Source organism: Erigeron canadensis, chromosome 8 (genome assembly GCF_010389155.1).
Source record: "Erigeron canadensis isolate Cc75 chromosome 8, C_canadensis_v1, whole genome shotgun sequence".
In the NCBI taxonomy this organism is placed as follows: Eukaryota; Viridiplantae; Streptophyta; class Magnoliopsida; order Asterales; family Asteraceae; genus Erigeron; species Erigeron canadensis.
The window spans coordinates 32,511,125-32,532,748 of NC_057768.1; the positions used below are offsets into that span (position 1 = coordinate 32,511,125).

General features: G+C 30.9%; 1 protein-coding gene across 1 annotated transcript; it reads left to right on the forward strand.

Moving 5' to 3' along the window:
* The first annotated feature begins 2,489 nt into the window (after window positions 1-2,489).
* LOC122579660 (galactoside 2-alpha-L-fucosyltransferase-like) lies at window positions 2,490-7,483 on the forward strand. Its single transcript, XM_043751875.1, has 2 exons — window positions 2,490-2,681; window positions 5,910-7,483. The coding sequence occupies exons 1-2, from the start codon at window positions 2,582-2,584 to the stop codon at window positions 7,340-7,342; spliced, it is 1,533 nt and encodes a 510-aa protein (XP_043607810.1). The 5' UTR covers window positions 2,490-2,581; the 3' UTR covers window positions 7,343-7,483.
* The last annotated feature ends 14,141 nt before the right edge of the window (window positions 7,484-21,624 follow it).

Below are 21,624 nucleotides of genomic sequence, written 5' to 3' on the forward strand. Positions count from 1 at the left end.
AAGGTTAACATAGATAGTTTAGAAAGAAATGAAAAACAAGTTAGAAAAAGCAGCATGGAATCCACTGGATGTAGAGCTAGAGTGAGATTTGACTTGGATTACTTGAACGAAACATACATAATAGCTGATTTCCATGCAATTCATAATCATGAATTGGTTCCGCAAGAGTATAGACATCTATGCAAAACAGATAGACAACTAAAATATGCAGAGCAGCTATTTGTCTAAAACGCCTCCATCTCAAACGTTGGACCAACAAAAGCTCATCAACTGTACAGTAACTTGAAAGGAAGCTCGTTAAATGTAAACGGGACAGTTGATGATTTCAGAAACTGGAAGAGGGACCTAAATGTGTACATCAATGAAAGTGACGCTCAAATTTTAGTTAACAAAATGATGGAAATGAGAGAACATATCCCTGGTTTTGCATTTGAGTATAAGGTTGACAACTCTGAATTGCACTCACTCTTTTGGGCCGATAATGTAGCAAGGCGTAACTATGAAGAATTCAGCGACATAATGTCCTTTGATACAACGTATCGGACAAACAGGTATATTTTTTAGTTTTTAAATAGGTTTATATGCATAGAACTCGTTTGCCTTGTCTTAAATTTATACATCAATCATATATAAATTTTTCATAGTGTATTTATTGTCTATATGTATAAAATGATATATCATTTTGTATAGGTTTTTTACACCATATATGTAAAATCATTTATGATTTTAAATGGTTTTCCCAAATGTACGAGTTTTTTAAAATCAAATATGATTTTGCACATACAGAATCATAAATGATTTTCTATAACTATTACCCATGTATACGTAAAATCATTTTTGATTTTGAATAGTTGATCTTGTATAAGTTATGATTGTGTATGGAAAACATATAGAAAATCATATATGATTCTAAACAATGATTTTAAATATTTTTCTTTGTAATAACATCAAATATGATTTTGTATGGGTATGTCACAATGTATGCTTAAAATCATTTATGATTATGAATAAGTTTCAATGTAACAAACTCATTTACATAATCATATATGATTTTCAATAGTTGATCTTGTATAAGTTATGATTTTACATAATCAAATATGATTTTACAAATACAGATACATAAAAAGAAATCTCTAAGATCTATATACATAATCAAATATGATTATGAACATTAAAATAAATAAAAAACAGAAAACTTACAAAAATATATAAAATCATTTTTGATTCTACACATAAACTAAATAACACTATATAATCACTTGATTCTAACAATAGAATTAGAAATGAAAAAAAAAACATAAAAAAATTAACTAAAAACCTAGAAAATCATACAAAATGAAAAAAAAATACAAAAAATAATGAATAAATAAAGAAATAGAGTAGATCGGATCATCATTATCACTTTTCCATTATCTATTTAATGATTTAGACGGAATTGCCGATGGAAATGATAATCGCCAGTAGAAATAATTGCCGGAGACACATAATTAACAGATAGAGATAATCACCGGTAGAGAATAATGGCCAAAGAGACATGATAAACGGGTAGAAATGGCCGGAAAGAAAGAGAGGGCAATAGTGTGTGTGTTTACTGTGTGAATCGCAGCTTTTAAGTGTGTGTTGGTGTTGGTTACTGTGTGCGTGTGTATTTTGGGAGGCGGAGGAAGAAGATAAAGGATGAAGGGTAATTTACGAAACTACCCTTCCGTGTATAATTTTAGTTATAAGTTAAATGCTAATCTCAGCCATTGATTAGTTTGATCTAAGGGCTGAGATGCAGCCCTTTAGATGTATAGATAATTAAGGATTCATATGAACAAACCACGTAATATAAAAGAGTTTTTGGCTTTTGATTCATGTTTGCTGTTTTCATCAATGAACAAATAGTCGAACAAACATACATTAAACTTTGATATATCTGGCCCTATAAATTTTTCAACCTTATTGCAGACTAGTTAGTTGTGTTTTATATACTTACATGCTCATATTCGACATCTCGATCTGCACAACTCTCTACACACTCAAAATTTGGATCGGGTTTCGGGTTAATAACGGGTATCGGATATCGGGTCGGTTTGGGTAACCCTTTTTCCCAATACAGTGCCCCGATAAGATCCCCAATGGGTATCAGGTCGGGTTCGGGTATCATCTATCTTATCGGGTTCGAGTTCAAGTATGGCATATGAAAGAGCTAAAAAACAAGAAAAAAAACAAAAAAGAAGGTTATTTCAACTAATAACTTTGAAAGCTTATATATATTAATTAATTAATGATCGTTTTCTCAAAAGATAGATAGTTACAAGGATGAATTAGTCGGCCAAATAGGATGATCGCCATGTGGAGTTTTATAAATAATAAAGATCTTCATGTTTATTGACTGCAACCAATTGACAATTTGGTTTGAAAGCTAAGTATCCTTTTTTTCATGAATGGTGAGATAAATATTATTCTTGCAATATATAATTCAAAAGATAGACTTATACAAGTGCGCTTGCATGTGGAGGCCAAAATTATTTTTATTTATATAATATTATACATACACAAACATTATAGCAAACCACTTTTTCTTCATAAGAAAGTTATGATGATAAACGAAATAAGAATCAGGAAGCGAATAGGAGTGCTTTTTGTATGCTCCCTCTTTTTTATATTCTTTCTACGATATTTCCTTCAACCATCAGGTATATATATCTTTTTCGTTCATATAGATATATAGTTATATATATATATATATATATATATATATATATATATATTTGAAGCTTAAAAATCAAGTTTAGCACATAATTTTGTAGTAATAAGTATATGTAGCACGTACCTTTAATTATTATTTGTGTGTGTTTAAGTTTGTTTGGTGTGTTGCGTTTATTATTAAGGGTTTGCTGGCGATTTCCTTAATTATTCTACTTAATTTGTCGATCAGCTTTACGTACGATCTAAATTCCACTTTCAAATTAATGCATATTGGAAGTCCTAAACAAAGGTTTCTAATTAATCTTCTACAAACGCGCGTTAATGATCTTTTGAGTCGAGAGTACTTTTGGAAAACGGAAATTGTAAACATAGGATAAAGGATATATACGTCAAGATCGATTTTGTGAAAGCTTTCTATTCGAATATCTTTATTTACAGTTCAAAGTTACTTTCTTCTGGTTGAAGGAAGACAATAAATGGCCGGGCAACCGGTTTTCTATATATACTACTATACTATATATGTCTTGTTTCAAGTTCATGTTTTTGCTTAATATATAATCTTAACAAATTATGGGATATATATGAACACTAGCTAGAAAGACAATATATATGGTAACTTGTAGATTTATTTTTTATATTTTTTTATTTGGAAAAACAATCTTAAAATGGAGCTCAGGTACACAACTTGTTAATGGACATAAATAATCAAGATTTTGGGTCTCAAGTGAATACGTGTCTAAGTCTCAAAAAAGTATGGGCCTCAAATTTACCCAGCAGACTATATTTGAATGTGTATGTGAATTAACTAGCAGCATGGTCCCTACTTAATGCGTCATCGATGACGGTTTACTAGTGTCGGTGACGGACGGTGATGACGTCAACAATTGGTGTCGAGTGGTATAACCGTGTAATTAAGTTAATGTAATGATGATAGTAGAAATATTTTAAAAGATAAGAGCTTAAAGTGTAAATTAGAAATATAAAGTTTTAAAGTGTAAATATTTTATATTAATAAAAGAAGATTGTGATTATGTCATACTCTTTTAAAAGAATTTTCCATAACATGTTAATATATTATCTTAATTTTTTTATGACATCATATAAAAAAAATAGACAAAACAAAACAATTTCAAACTTATTTCAGGATATAATGATTTTAACATAATTTTAGTAGATATATATGAAAAATTTTTATTTTACTTAATTATTTAGAAGAAATAAAAACTAAAAATCAAAACCCGTATAATTAATTATATTTTTCATGGTATCTTTTCTAAATTATATAACTTTACTTTTAATGTCATTGTAACTTAAGTAAAATGTTAAGTGTTATCAAAAGGGTTGATATTGAAATAGAAAATAAATTTGTAGATTAAAATTTATTATTGTAATACTATTTCGGAGTTAGAAGTATGAGAATTGAATAATCAATTTATCATTAGATTTTTAATATAACAAATGTGATTTATATATTATGACTTTTAAATATACTATATTTTTAACACCAAATTCTATTCAGCTACCCGCATAATATGCGGGTTGATTAGCTGTTAATTCATTAAAGGAAAATTTAGTAATCTTTAATAATACCCTTTCCATAGAGAGTATTTATTAAGGTTAATTTGATACTTTTACATCTAAACATTTTCTAACACTTTTCTAAAATATGGGTTCATAATTATTATAAAGAGTATGGATAGAAAAGATTTTTGAAAAGTAGATTGTTTGGTTTTTCTTTCCGAGTTGTCATATATATATACCAAAAATGGAATATAGTCGTGTGCATTTACATTTGCCCTTTATCTTGGTATCCGATGGTTGGGCTAACATTATGGAGGCAATCAACCACTTATAGATCTATTATCTATAATATAATTAAAAGAGGAGCTTATAGGTACACTTGTCACTTTTAATCTCGTTTTTTTAGCCTAATACTTCCTTCTTATTAATCCTCGATCTATTTTTTTAATATTTATTTAATAAAAAATGACCGACCTTTAATAATAAAACTCTTAAAATTAAGCCAACACATATTAAACATCATCTACGACTCCATGTTGTGAACAACTCGAAGAAAATCAAAATGTTCGAGATGATCTTTGTTGATGAATTGTTATGTATTTTTCAAATTATATACTCTACATTTTTTATTTCTTTTTTTATTTAACTAAAGTTGAAAAAAAAAAATGAATTGATATCAAAAATTTATATGGAGTTACTGTTTCTTGATACCATTGTGTTTGAATATATGACTAACACTTGTGTTGGCGCATGCACTCGTAAACATGCATATATTTAATTTAAGTTACTGTACTATTTAAAATTTTACTTTTACGTACGTTCTAATTAAAGCATAAAAGAAAAGGCTTAAAATTTTAAAGAGTTGAGAATGACATGTTCTGAAAATGATATCGTAGAAGAAATTAAGTAAATTTTGATTCGAAAAATGTTACAATGCTCCTACGCTTTTAACATAACTAGTTATTTATACTAGTATTATATTATATTTTTAAAAAAAGTTTTTTTTAAAAAAAACAGTTAGTTTTTGAACCTGAGAATTCTACCCCTCGATCCCACATGGAGCAGTAAATAAGTATTCTTTCATTGTTTACGATAGATGAAGAAAATGGAAGAATTGATGCATGAAATCGGGAACGTGGTTCTGCACATGATTTTGTCTATTTACTATAAAAAGGATAATGATAGGACTTTGTACAATATGCTTTACTTGTTTTTAAAATTGTGAAGTTAAATAAATCACAGGAAACATTCTGTACACTTAATCGTTAACTATAACCACTTAGCAGGTATTTGGGATTACGATATGAAGTGAATATCTGATTATTACATTTGTAAAACGCAAATAATCTAAAAAAGTGTTTGAATAATGCAGTTTTGAAGAAGCATGTGCATACATATATGCTATGATCGAAAAGGCATAATTTGTTTTGTAATCGCAATAATGGATTAACACAAGTACACAGTATACATTAATGAAGTAATTAATTAACTCATTTAATACATGAATATGATCGATCTCTCCAAGTTATTAAGAAGCTAGATAAGAAAATGGATGCATATATAGCTAGCTGTCGTATATTGAAATATAGATTTCTTTAAATGTAACATTTTGAGGATTATTATTACATGTTTTTTTACATTTTGCATTTTAATTGGATCATATCTCTCATTTATGTTACAATTTCAATTTTCAGGGGAGAAAGTGATCAATAACTACGAATCTTGCCTGAGTAGGTATGAATCAGGAAGGTATCGTAGGGAATCACCGCACAAACCTTCGTCTTATCTAATTTCTAGATTAGGTGAATACGAAGCACTTCACACACGATGTGGACCTAACACAGAAGCCTACAAGCAAAAGATAAGAGAATTAAAGTCCGGTCGCTTGAACAATAATCATGATGATGAATCCTCGGATTGTAAGTATCTAGTGAGGATACCGGCTGATGGGCTAGGAAACAGAATGCTGAGCCTAGCATCAGCATTTCTTTATGCTCTTCTCACAAACAGGGTCCTTCTAGTTTACGACAACAAAATCGACATGTCTGATCTCTTCTGTGAGCCTTTTCCCGAAACCACATGGTCACTTCCGAAGGAATTCCCTCTTTGGAATCGGCTTGACTCGTTGAATCAGCATTCACCAGAAAGCTATGGCAACATTGCGAATCTTTCAGAAAGCTATTCTTCGTTATCATTTATATATCTTTTTATCTCCGGTGGCTACAATGATAATGATAAGCGCTTCTATTGCGATCAAGATCATAAATATCTAGGAAACATATCTTGGGTAATTATGAAATCAAATTTCTACTTCATCCCTTCTCTGTTCTTGATCCCGTCGTTTGAGCAAGAACTAGCCAAACTTTTCCCAATAAAAGATACGGTTTTCCATTTCCTCGGTAGGTACCTTTTCTTGCCCTCTAATCCTGTTTGGGATCATATAACCAAATACTATCAAACCTACCTAGAAAAATCAGATGAAATAATCGGTATCCAGATCAGAGTCTTTGATCGTGGATGGGTCAAGATGATGTTTAATGCTGTATGGGAATATCAGACCATACCAGAGACGGTATTATCGTGTTCTTTTGAAAACAACGTTCTCCCAGAAATCAATACGAACAAATCGTTAGTCATCCCTCAAGGAGATCACCATAAGTCAATAGCCGTTCTAGTGACATCTTTGACATCTGATTTTTTTGAGAAAATAGAAAAAGTATACTCGGAACATTCTACTGTAGATGGAACATTGATTAAAGTTTTTCACCCAAGTTCGGAAGAGAAACAGAGAACCGAGAAAAAGTGGCATAATATGAAAGCCTGGGCAGATATGTACTTACTGAGCTTGAGTGATAAACTGATCACTAGTCCCGGGTCGACGTTTGGATATGTGGCTCAAGGTCTTGCAGGATTAACACCATGGATTTTACACATGCCTGTAAATGAAACAGTGAAAAAACCTCCTTGTAGTCGAGCCCTGTCAATGGAGCCCTGCTTTCATGTTCCTCCTAGTTATAGCAATTGTGATAGGCGACCTACGATTGACCCTGATTCGGTTGTTTCTCTCGTTAGACGTTGCGAGGACATTACCTTTGGTGTTAAACTAGTTGACCCTAGTCACTTATGATGTATATATCATAATCGTTATGATTTTGATCAATTGAGTCAGTCGATTTATCTAGATACTTTTAGATATATACGTTTCAATCTAGTTAATTATTTGTGTATAGAAATAATGTCAAAGAAATACATTAGTTGAAGCTGCTAAGTTTTTGTAATGTTGATTAGAACAATGATATGTAATAGACTAGCCATTTTGCAAAGTTTTTGTAATGCTGATTAGAACAGTGATATGTATAAACCAGCAGCCATTTTGTAATGTGATATAATATAAAAATATAACATTATAATATAATATTAATTTGTGTAATTTTAAAATTTAAAATTTATATTCACATTGGATAATTTGTATATTTTTTGGAAAATTACTACAGTAGTCATGTTTAAGAGGTTATGTCCATATATGGACACTTACAAAAAAAAATTAACCACAATAGTCATATTATCCTTACCATCTACTCATGTTAGTAAGAAATGTTAATAGCCAATAAATTGATAACAATTGTTTTTATTAGACCACATGTGTAATAATTTGTTATATTCTCTCACTAATATAATATGCATTTTTATAAAAAAATTTCTCCGTTTTGTTTGGTTCCATTGTATTCTTCTCATATTTTTCTAACAAAGTTTCTTATTTTCTTGTATACTTTCTATTTCTATATAATATTTACAAATTATTAAATCTGGTCGAATAGTCTAAATAATCAAAACAAGTCCTTAATTAGTATTTGTTAATATCTTTCTTATATGTATATATAAGTATATGAAATATTTATAGATATTAGTCAAGTAATTCATCATTTTATCTAAAAAGTGCTAATATACTAATATATATATATATATATATATATATATAAATTATATTTTCTATATCTATATCTATATATCTAATAAAACAGTACTTATCCTAGCTTTCTAAAGACATCCAGCTCAACTCAAACTATCTTCAGACTTTGCCACGTAGGATTTTTTCTACGTGTCATCTCCATATTTTTTCCCACAATACTTATCTATTTTATCTATAAATCTAATAAAAGTAATAATAATAAATAATAATAAAAAATTAAGTGATTTTGTTTCTATGTTATCTTTTTCGGTACCTATAAATAAACTTATTATTCCAAAACAATAACTTAACAATTTGTTATATTAAACAAATCCCGTATTAAAAAGAAAGATTTTCAAATTATTTTGTTTCTATGTTATTTTTTACAATGAATACATTTATTGTTCCAAATCATTAACTTAACAAACTAGTGTTTCTACAATATTATATATGCAACATTATACTGTTGTATATTTCAAGTTTAATGTTTATGTGATATAATATGCACATTATATGATTCTATTGCCGATTTCCAAATATATTTCTTTGTCCTTTTTAATACATACATGTAGATACATGTATTGTTTTAAATCAGTAACTTAACAATTTATTGTTTGTATAAAGTTGTCGTCTAAGTTTAAAAAAGACATTGTATAAAGTTGAATCTGTTGTTGATATATGAGCGGAATGCTTATAGTAAAACATCTCAAATATAGTATCGAAAAGTCACCGATTAATTTACTGACCCAAATTCGTATGCTTATTAAACTTAACCATTAATTGTTATTTCGATGTCTAATATAGGTCGTGGCCAACACTATATGCACTAGAAAATGGTAGATAAATTTCATGTTTTACTTATAGGCTTAATTATAGCTCTTAGATTTGTTCCCACATATAAGCTACCATGCTTTTGTGAGCGAGATAAGATACCCATAGTGGCATTATTCATCTACATGAAAATCTTAATTTAACTACATAATATCTAATATATGTTTCTGTATGTGATTTTGGGTTTTAAAGATTCATGTAAGTTGATTTTCTTCATTGTTTTTTTATACATAATTTTCAAGACATGAGTTTAAAATAGCTTCAACTATTTCAAGTATCTTGATATTTCTTTTCTAGACAGATGCAACATTAATTTGAATATAAGTATGTTCTTTGCAAATTATTGTAATATTAATTTGGTTTCTAATTATGTCACTCAATTACATTCTACCTAAAATTCTTATTCCATTCTTAATTCAAAAATACATGATAAATTTTTTTTTATATACGCATGACAAGGTATTTCTTACCTCAAATGTAAATATTGTTGTAATCATATGATATGTAGATGTAACTGTCTTCTTAACTATCTGCTTTCAGATAATAGATGTAACAAATTTGCTCTGAAATCGTTGAAGTAATATGTTTAAGGTTACAAGAATTTAATAAAAAACTATTAAAGATGTTTTTATATTGAACTTTTATTGAATTATTTATTGTAAATTTATGTTAATTCGTGCAACGCACGGGGAAAAAACCTTTTATATATATATATATATATATATATATATATGAAAGTAGAAGAAACTAAATGAATATTTACACTAACAAACATTGAAGTCAAAGTTTGCATGTACAATCCCTCTAAATGATTTTTGTCATGTTTTGGTTAATTATTATTATTTTTTACTAAGAATGTTAAATCGTAAATTTTTTTTATCCAAACGAGTAATTTTGATATCACATAAAATAAACGATATCAGTATCCAGCTTTAGATACCTACAAAAAACAGTACTCGTTTGGACAAAAAAGTTTTACGATCTAACATCCTTATCTTCTTTTCTTATGTTTAGATATGCCTACTTTTATGACTTTTTGATGCTTAATAGATTATTTTATGGAATTGTAGGTTCAAGATGGAAGATGATATAAATGGGCTAAAATGATGATTTATGAAAAATGATTAAAATAGAAGAAGAGCTCGTGGAGAATGGTAAAATATATTGCTAGTCAAACACTTTGACTTCGTATAAGGTACTTTGTTACGAAAACCACATGGGTCATTTTCCTGGATGGGCTAACAAATTAAATCTCAATGGTGGTGTTGGGTACGTGGACTACAAGCAATACAAGGAAAAGAAGTCCAGATGATTTTGTAGAGTCGGTTAACACAAATACCCCAACTGCACTATATATACAACTAGTGGATTTAAAATCCCGCAATGCTGGCTTCAATTATTGTGTTTGTGTCGACAACCACATTTAAATGTTTATATAGATATATTTAAAGATAATATTTAGAGTGAATGACATAAATCGTCTTTATGGTTTATCAAAATAGTCACCTTTCGTCCTTAAAAATCCAAAACCTCAATGACAGTCCTTTATAAGAGGATAAGGTTCACGTTTGGTCCTTTGACTATTTGACCGTCACCTTCACTCCGTTAAACCCCCCACGTGCTTCCCACGTGAGGGGTATTCTAGTCATTTTCACTCTAAAAGACGAAAGATGACTATTTTGGTAAACCACATGGACGATTTATGTCATTAACTCTTTACAAAAAACAAAATGTGTAATTATTTCTTTTAATAATAATAAAAAAAAATCATCATCTTCTTTTCCAATCCCTTAAAACCTTTCCATGGATATATCGATACATCTGCATCTATCTCTTTCTAAGTATAAATCTATACATATATCTCTAAATTTTTCATATATTTCATTTTGTCACCCCCTCTCTTTATCATTATCTCTCTCGCTAAGTTACAGTTTGTACCTTTTTCTGACACTGTTTTTGGAGTTTCTGGCTACCTCACCGGAAAACCACACGCTAGACATCAACGTCAACAACACCTACCCCGCACCTCAATCGGAAAACCACCTACCATATAAGACCCATACTACCGCCACCGCTAATCACCACACCACCAAAAACCATCGACACCTCACAATTCACCGCCGTCGTCAGCCCTACTCATCACCAACTCCGTCATGCCCATTCATTACCAGCACTAACGTCACCCCTTACTCGACCCTCCACACCACATCTGGCAGCTGCAAACGGAGACACACATGTTGTGCTCGCATATCCGTCGGGCACCACACCGCTGGCCTGTATCTAAATCTATAAAATTTGTTGTCACCATTTATATCCAGATCCATATATATCTAATCCGACCACCGCACCCCACCTCCAATCGATATTTATATCCAGATCTATACCTATATCTATAAAATCCGATCACCACAACGCCGACCTCCCCAACTCTGTTGTTACCATTTAGATATATATAGCAGATGGCCTGAAAGATTCGACGGTCTGATTGCCTAAAAAGCCCAACGGTGGTTTACAAGAAAGTGGTGGTATCCCTATCTTCATTCATTCTTTTTTTCTTGTGTTCTCTGCCTTTGATTAATGGCAGCCCCATTTCATTTGAATAGGTGAATGAAATTGGATAGATTGATCTTCAAATAAAGATATATGTATTATTGTGTTTATGTATGTGTATATATGTATTTAGTTTTAGAATATCTACGCTTTAAGTAAGTGAAACAAAAAGATTAAAAAAATCAGGTTTTTGTAAAGAGTTAATGACATAAATCGTCCCTGTGGTTTACCTAAATAGTCACTTTTCATCCTTTATAATGGAAATGACTAGAATACCCCTCACGTGGGAGACACGTGGGGGGTTTAACAGAGAGAATGTGATGGTTAAATAGTCAAAGGACCAAACGTGAACCTTATCCTCTTATAAAGGACTGTCCTTGAGGTTTTGGATTTTTAAAGACGAAAGATGACTATTTTGGTAAACCACGGGGACGATTTATGTCATTAACTCTAATATTTAAAATAAATACAACAACCACGTAAAAAAGTTTGTAATATGATATATGTAAATATATGTATACCTAAAGATAGTACCATAACCACGTTTGAATTTTTTTTTTTAATCATTTCAAATATAAATAAATAGATAATATAATGTCAACTGTGTTAGTCACCCGTTAATAAAATCATTTATGAAATATGTAAATATATGTCTACCTAAAGATAATATTATTACCATGTTAAAAAACTTTGTCACATCATATATAATGTTGTTGGCCTATTGATAAAGTATTTAACGTTTGAAAATTTTATTTATAAATAAATAAATAAAACTTAAAAGAATAAAAATATAATTAAATTTTAATTATACAAAGCTAGCCCACTTGTAACTAGGGAGTTTCTCTTCAATATTCTGGTTACATAAACAAACTAAACTACAATACATATAAATAGCAAAAAGCATGTAACGTGTAAAACTACTCAACTATCAATACTTAACTATCTTCCGAGATAAAATGCTTAGAAATAGGTAAGAAACCACAAACTAAGAAAGATTAAGTTACTCATAAATTATTTGATGATACTAATATTAATTAATTGCCAACGTGATTCTTTTATGGTATTTACTTTCAACAAATGTAAATAAGAAGATAAGAATATGGTTACAATTGGAGTCACCTTTTAGTATTCTCCATAACGAACCTTACGAACTTATAGGAATAGATTAATCATCCATTTGAATGTGTTTTAATTTTTGACCCACGTTTCTATTATCGACCTAACTAACCCTCCAAATTTAATGGTTGAGTTTACACAGTTGTGATTGAAAGATAATTTGATCCAACGATTAAAAACAAAAGAAAATACAACTCACCGGCAACAATAATTAAATATAATATAGGTTGTAAAAATTTATTGAAAAATTCTGATTAGGGCCCAATGGCAGCACAGGCCCAATTGCCCAAACATTTGGCCAATATATTAAGTTTGAAAGAGAAAAATTAATAAATAAAACATTTGGCTCGAACCAGGGATATTACCTATAGAACCTATACTACCTGACCACTTGATCTAACGCACCTTTTGTTTTATTTGTTTTTTTTTTCACACAGCAAATATATATAGTAATTTTAGTATTTTACTGTTCATCCTTTCAATCCGGGTAATATTGTATATAATCACTAGATTATTCGTACGAGAGAGGTGAGGACGGCAGAAGTGGAGCTGTAAAAGGTTTTTTGTTTGGAGTTCGAATTAAGCAGCCGCAGATAGGGCAAAAGTCGAAGGCTTTGTAGTTTCTTGCTACTGTCGAACATCAGCAACCCAATTTCTCGTTTGAACTCTTTTCACTTTTATTATTAGATACACATTTTCAAAATTGACAATCTAGGTAATTGGTTGTCATTTAAATTTGATCTATTAAAATTTAATTATACTCTTGTATTACAGTTTATAATTCGATATTCACAACCAGTTTTATAAATCTGTTTAAAAACTAAATAAAAGTAAAATTAGACCTGTTGAACTAGCCTATCAACTTATTGAATTAGAATTAGAAGGTAACACATTAATATTGTAAATTTCATGCAAATTGTATCCATAGCGCTTGATCATTGGTATACGAGTTCCTATTCTATTATTTAGGTAAAACCTTTAAATAATCTATCTAGGTAGAGATATTGAAACTTAAAACCAATAAAAAAATAGCATTGGGTGTTAAATTTATAATAATTCCCATGGTATTGGCGTTATCATTCGTTTGTAAGGGTGAAAGTATTTTATTGTAGTATCAAAATTTAGCACGTTAATTGGGTGACAGTGATATTGTATATTTTATACATATTTTATTAAATGATTTCCTTAATTTTATACTTGTACTATTATTAATTATTTTCATAGACATTTATACTTAATATGTATATGTATATGTATATTCATCGGAGTAGAATTGCGATGATAGTATGCTAAATGAATATCTATATCTATAAACCTTTATAAAGCATATCAACCTCTCATATTTTATGATATTCAACACTTTTTTATACTCAAGATACCCTTATTTCTTAATCTTAATTCCCCTATACACGTAATCTATACTTTTATACTATTTAATAAATAAAACAACTATCTCTTTAAAAGTTATGAGGAAATTATCTAGAATACCATTAATGATTAAATTACAATATCAGTCATTTATTTAAAATATCTTCATTAATCTTTTACATCTATTACCTTTACATCAATTATTTACACTACTCAACGTTGTTTCCAGCACCAACAATGGTCTCCACCACTACACCGTTACCGCCACAACTACCACCGCATTGTGCGGGTACCGTGCTAGTCATTTACAAAGAAAATGAATACTTAAGCTGAAAAATAAGAATGTGACGCATATACTTAAAAATATATTCTCTCCATGAATATCAAATAGAAATGGGCCGAATTATTTCTTTTGGGCTCAGCTAGGAAGAATAAAAAGCCCATCAAAAAGCTTGTGGGGCGTGGGTAGCAAGAAAAGAAGACACAATTTACAAATATCATTATCTATGTAAATGGGTAAATATTTATTTTTCTCTCCACTTTCTTATATACATCTTTCACATTCTCTAATAAATAACAGTACACTAGCATGACATCTAGATAATGCATACACTAGCATGACATAAGAGTATGATGATGACGACTAATAATGATGACAGTAGCAACGTCAAATGGTAACGAATGTGACCCAATAATATAGACACTCTTCATCAGTAATGGATAAATATAGTTTTAAAATATAAACTAATAATAAATAATTAATTTTATAACCAAATAGTAATAGTAAGGACACTTTTTAGTTCACAGAATGCTTTTGAAAGGAATGAAATTTACCAAAGCAATGAACTTTAACAAAATGTTTTTGATTTTAAGTGACGAAATGAATAAAATTCTTTCCCAATCCCAAAGAAAGGAAAATCCATCAAATTATGAAATGTTTACAATCCAATGTAATGAGATCTATCATTTTTGAACAACCAAACACACTAAGAAATAAAATTCAAGTTTAATTTTATAATGTTCCATCGAATTCTGGTAAACCAAACACGACTTAAATGTATTGTAAAAATATTGAATTGTTTCATATGATGAAATTTGAAGGATACAATTCATTTACTCTCCCAACCAAATAACTCATAAATGGAATTGAACATGATATGATATGAAATGAAATTCAGATTTTAGTTCTATTGAATTTTAAAACATTTTGCAAACCGAAACAGGCACAAAGATTTACATATGGAAATCAATTGAATCTTTATATAGAAAACCTCCATCATAGCAATAGTAACCGAAAGAGATCATATAGTAATTCCATTGACTTAGTGATTTACTAGCTAGTTACAAGAATGATAGTAAAAATACTAAGTACACTTATATATTTGCAATAAAATCAAATGAACCTTTCAATACGACTGTTGATTAATATACACTTTCTTAATTGTTAAAAGGTTCTCAGTTTACTTTAATTTAATTTTATTATCCATTGCATCACGCTATATTCATAATGCATGCTTTCACAAGTCTTAGGCTTAATTATGTTGGCAGAGATTATTTATGGGTATTGCATTAGGAGCAAGGTTGGTGGGTTCAAAAATCAACTGTGTTTCAGAGGTATTAATTGCCATTCTAACTTTTTTATTTCAATTCTATTAAATTTGTTTAACAATGTTTTTAAGATGTTTAGTAGGTTGATTTATTATTTGATGTATGTATATATTTGATGTATCATTCAATATCTGGTTGTGTAAAGTCATAGATGTATCTTAAAAGTAATCAATCTGCATCATAAAAGACAATAATGTTATTACGATTTTTAGTAGGTTGATTTATTATTTGATGTATCACTCAATATCTGGTTGTGTAAAGTCATAGATGTACCTTAAAAGTTATCTGCATCATAAAATACAACTTAACTCTACCCAAATTGTTATATCATTTTTATCAAATAAATATATCTTCCAACTCAAAATTACCCAAATCCTACTCAGTTTGACTCTACCCAAATTGTCATATCATTTTTATCAAATAAATATATCTTCCAACTCAAAATTATCCAAATCTTACTCAATTTGATAGCACTTGTACCATACTACTCATTTTTTTTTCATATAATTTTAATACATTAAATAAAAACTATATAACTATAAAAACATAACATTAGAATTTTAAATAAATCTTTTAAACAAAATATATCAAAACATTAAAACTTTTAAAATATTCACGGGGTAAAACTAAAATTTTGAAAAATATATCTTAGGGCTAAAATGAAACTTTTTTGTTAAATAGATATATTTTTTTTTTCCTTTGTCTTATTCGTGAGTCTTCTTCCTCCGCCTCACATATACATGCACACTGCAACAACAATATAAACTAGAGTAATACCCGGTAATATAAACTAGAGTAATACCCGGTCGGTGATCGGGTTACAAATAACCTTATACTTATATCACATGTTGCAAAAAGTATAAGTCCTGTAATATACAAAGATAAAGTTTAGTATGAAATCGAGCATAAAGTTAATCTAAACTTTAGCACTTATATATTTTTTTGGCAATAACATATTGAGGCTATCATTACTCGATCCAACCCAAAACCAACGTGAAAAAACCTAGTTATCTTTGCATATTTTGGACTCTCTAACCTGTCAAACTGATTCTTTTGTCCGGTTGACCTTTCTGATTAACAGGTCTACCCATCCACCCGAAAATATTTTAAACTTATATAAACTTTTTAATAGGTCGATCCACTAACCCATATGACCCACGAACTCATAACCCGTTTGACATGAAATCAATCCGTCAACCTACGAACCCACCAACCCATATGACCTGTTTGAACTGAAATTAACCCACCAACCCATTGAACTTGCGGGTCGATTTTTCCTGGATTGATGGCTTAGGTTTGGGTTAATGGATTGGCAACTTTCGGTTGATATTTCTATCGTAATTTGGATATCAAGTCAGGCTCGAGTTAGGTATTTTCAACCCCCCCCCCTCCACCCCAAATAACTCACTCATACAAATACGAATTGAGACTCGAACCGTGATTGAATATCCAAAGATCAAATACCTTACCTAAATTACAGATAATATACCCTTAATAAAATTGATACGCTACCCTCTCTTACATTAATAATCACCTCACCACGATAATCACCCTTGTTGTCATCGACTCCGTTATTACTCGGCGCCGCCACCACCAACATCATCGTTACCGCTAATGTCATCGTATAGGTCTATCAGTTATTAAAGTCGTTAGTGATTAACATAATACTTTTATAATTGTAGATTTCTAATAAGAAACTAAATTTTTTTACCATTATTATTCAAACTATATATTGCACGCTATTAGTAAATCGTCGAAGAGATGTCATTGTATTTGAAACTACTAAAAATAATGTCTTATATACAAAAGAATTTACTATTGAAAATCAGTAATAAAAAGCTTACAAAATGATAATACCTATGTTATCAAAGTTTTAACACCACGCCACATTTTTTAGCATTGTACCATATGGCCATTCATGAATATACGTAAAGAGTTAAGCATATTTCTATGTTTATATGATGTTTATATTAGGTATGTTTGACTTTTAATGTCAAGGGTTATGATTGATTTGGTTATGAATTAAGATGGTCAAGATTAAAAATAAACTTATTTTTTTCTCTTAGCTCTACCAATAATATATATATATATATATATATATATAATATATAAGGTATATATATTAATTTTATTTTTCTGAAAAAATGACCAACGGTCAAGCTTTTGACCCAACCCCACTCACTTTCCTTCTTTCTCACACCTCGGGTTCACTAGCTTCTCCCCTCACCCAATTGAAGAACCCGAGTGGGCGACGACGGTGTAGCCGAGCTACCCGACTGAACACCGATGAAATACCCCGAATCCACTCCCCCCTATATGCATAATTAAATGTCATGGTTATGAATGATATTTTTTTTACTTGCATTTTAATCATGGCTTGAAACCTTGGTTTTAAAAGGCAATAGGCGCACAAAAGCGATAAGGTCCATTTCTAATACGCAAAGTGCTAAGCGGAAAAGCGGCGAGCTTTTCGTACAACACTTACAAAGAAACTTTATTTATTTATTTATATAGTATTTATAACACATAAAATATCAAAACACCATCACTGAGAGCCTCGTTTAAGTCCAGATTTGATCAAATTTGGTGTTTGCAAAGAAACCCCCAAAAAATAGTTGGTCTAGTTGAAGAAGAAGAAAGAAGATAAAGGAAAAAGTTTTACTTATTTATAAAAAATTTATCGTTGTGTACAAAAAGCTCACACTTTTTAACACCTTCGGTACTGTAACACCCCAAACTAGGCCCGAGATATTACCGAAAAGATATAGCATTAGTATGAAGTTATCGTAGAACATGAACTATATGAATAAAAAGGGATTCAGTGAATCCAACATGAACAATCACGTACAAATGCGTAAAATGGGGCAAATAAATCCTGGATCCATATAAGTCCAAGCCCAAGTCCCAGAGAAAGCATCAATCCACCATCACGTCTTAGCTTTACAAGATTACCTGAAAAGTGTACTAAACAAGGTCAACACTAGGTTGGTGAGTTCGTAGAAAATAAATGACAAGAACACGTACCAATGTCATTCATACCATAACAAGTATAAGAACGAGAAATTTGATATCAATAAGTATCTAGCAGGTTCTATGATCTCACACATGTACACGATGTCCCTCAAATGTCCCTATGTCATCTATAATGTCATCAAGTATGTATAGTAACCATATAATGTCCTCAAGTACGTAAGTACCCGTATAATATCATCAATTACATTGTGAAGCCGTTTATATGTCATCATGCCTATCTTGTTTGTCAATGTCCCTCAACGTACACAATTGTTTGTCAATGCCTATCTTGTTTGTCAATGACCATCAAGGACCCACAATATCCATCAATGACCATGAATGTCCATCACACATATATTAACAAATGAACTAATCACATTAGTTAAATAAGCATAATAAACAAAATCAAGTAATAATGCTGGCAATAAATATTCAACAAGCTCTGTGATGTCAAACAAGTCCATCAATGTCCCACCAATGTTCTCATGCCATCCAAATGTCATCAAGTACGTATAGTACCCATATAATGTCATCAAGTACGTAAGTACCCTGTTGAGTCTTGGATTCGCTGACCAGACTTGTTCGATGACGTGTGTCGTCAGCGAGTCATTAGCGAGTCCAGTGACTCTCTTCAGCGGGTTATATGCTGCCCAATTTGTTGGTCAAGGCGGGTTATATGATTCTTCCAACTATAATTTGCCTAGTATGGCAAAGGTACAGTTGGGACCAAAGCAAGGGTTTTCTTTTTCATACCCGATTTGGTAAAGAAGACAAAGGCTCCTGCATGTAAGTACTTCGAGCCAATGGAACGTCGACAACCACCATCTAGTCACTATCTTTGTAAGGCTGTGTTGCCCTAATTCTTCTCTATAAAAGGCAACACAGCCGCAACACTTATTCTGTGTTTGTCACCTTAAAAAGTGTGTGTCACTCTTATTGTAATTGTTCAAGTTTGTAGTGTGTCTAACTTAGCAATTACTTTGTTCATTTGTTTCTTGTGTCAAGTTGTAATATCGACCATGTATACATCGTTTAATCAATGATACATATGATTAGACTTGCTTAGATCTTTGCACTTGAACTTGTTCTTGTTCTTGTTATTTACTTTTTGCTCTTTACTTTCTGACTAGTTAATCATAATATAAGTTGTGCATTCGTGGACCATTAAGTGGTATCAAAGCCACCGTTTCTAAATCATCGGAACAAGATCTGTTTGCCTTCATGTATTTACATTGATTTTTCTGTACTTTCTTTTCTCTTCAAAAATTCTTCTTTAAAACAAGAACATGACCTCTGTTCCTACCCTTGTGAACCAACGTGACTTTGGTTACGTATCAATTCCTTCAAAATTCGAGCCCAAAGACTTTGGGTCTTGGAGGGAGAGAATGCTTTTTCACATTGTAGGGGTGGAACCTTACCTCATGACCATCTTAACTGAAGGTCCCTACATACCCACTTATGTCCAAAGAACTCCAGGAGCTACACCTGAAGCTCTTGAGATTGTGATTGATCTGGTAAAACGAGAAGTCTAATGGATTGATGATGAGCGTAAGCTGGTAAATCTTGACGCCAGACTTAAGAACATGATTATCATCACTCTTCCTACTGAAGTCATGAAGCTCGTCATCAAATATCCATCTTTAAAGGAAGTATGGGATAGACTTGTTAGCACCTATGAAGGTTCTGCTGATTTAATAAAAACCAAAAAGATCGACTTAAAACGATGTTATGAAAACTTCTTTTCTTTTCCCGATGAAAGTCTCAAAAGCACCTACACCCATTTCAAAGGGTTGCTTAATGACATGACTAACGTTGGTATCACTCATGATAATTTTGAAGTGTGCCATAAATTCATCGATTCCCTTCCTCTCAAGTGGAAAAATTTGAGACAAATTCTTTGCACTACCAAGAAGATTCAGAATTACGATCTTGAGGAACTCTTTGGCACTCTTCAATTTGAAAAAAAAGCATTAGCTCAAAATATTCGAGCTGCTGCTGATGCACGAAGACATGTTGGTCCTTCTACCTCCTCCAACAGCTCTTCTGCACTTTCTGTCTCTGACCCTTTAGCCCTTGTCTCTGCTGAGCCCATCAACCTCAGCGATGAAGCCAACACCACTAATCTTCCTGCCCCCATTCAATCTCTTGTTGATGAGCTTGATACTGATGAAAAACAAGAAATGTTCAGCGACTTCATGGGATTTGCCCTAATTGCTGGAAAGAAATATTCCAGGAAGTGGAACAACCGTAAGTCGGTTGCTGATGCGTGTATTTTAGTGCATATTTTATTAAATCGTTTTGCTCGTAAAAATCACCCAAGTTTTAAATTTATAAAACAAGGATATACTAATAATTATATTACACACACGGGCAGTGTACCCCGTCGCGTATAGTATAGCTATTAGTAAGTCCAGAATCGTCCAAGGGAATGAGTTTAGTAATTAATAACAATATTAAATCTAGTCTAAAAAGAAAGTGTAAAATTGGGGGGTTTTGTGACCGAGTTGTCACGTTGCTTAACAAACTAAAAGTGATCTTTTGAAATCTTTTAATTGACTGAAAAGTAAATTTTGGCGTAAGAGGAGCGAAAGATAAAACTTAAGGTTGTTACGGCCGAAAAATAGTTATTTAACTATTTCTCACGAAAAAGAGTTTGTTTGATTTTTGTAACCAGAAATTGTTTCAACCCCCAGTTTATACTCGGACTGTCACTATCTGATTATTAAACTAATAAGTGGAAATGACTAACCTTAAATGATTAAAGTAACAATATGAAAACTTAACCTCCAATTGTAATAAGACTTGAATGTAACATTATTTTTAGCTAAAGGATAACTTCAAAGTGGAAGAACACCAAATGAGTTTGCACCAAGGAGCTACTTCGTCTCACTCAAACTAGCTACAACGGTAACTGGTAACGACTTATAAAACGAAATTTCGACATACAGATTTTTATGCAAATTGCGATCGAAGTT

Coding starts and splice junctions, on each gene's coding strand:
- LOC122579660 (XM_043751875.1), top strand. CDS start 2,582: ATGATGATAAACGAAATAAGAATCAGGAAGCGAATAGGAGTGCTTTTT. Junction 2,682..5,909: donor ATATTTCCTTCAACCATCAG/GTATATATATCT, acceptor TTCAATTTTCAG/GGGAGAAAGTGATCAATAAC.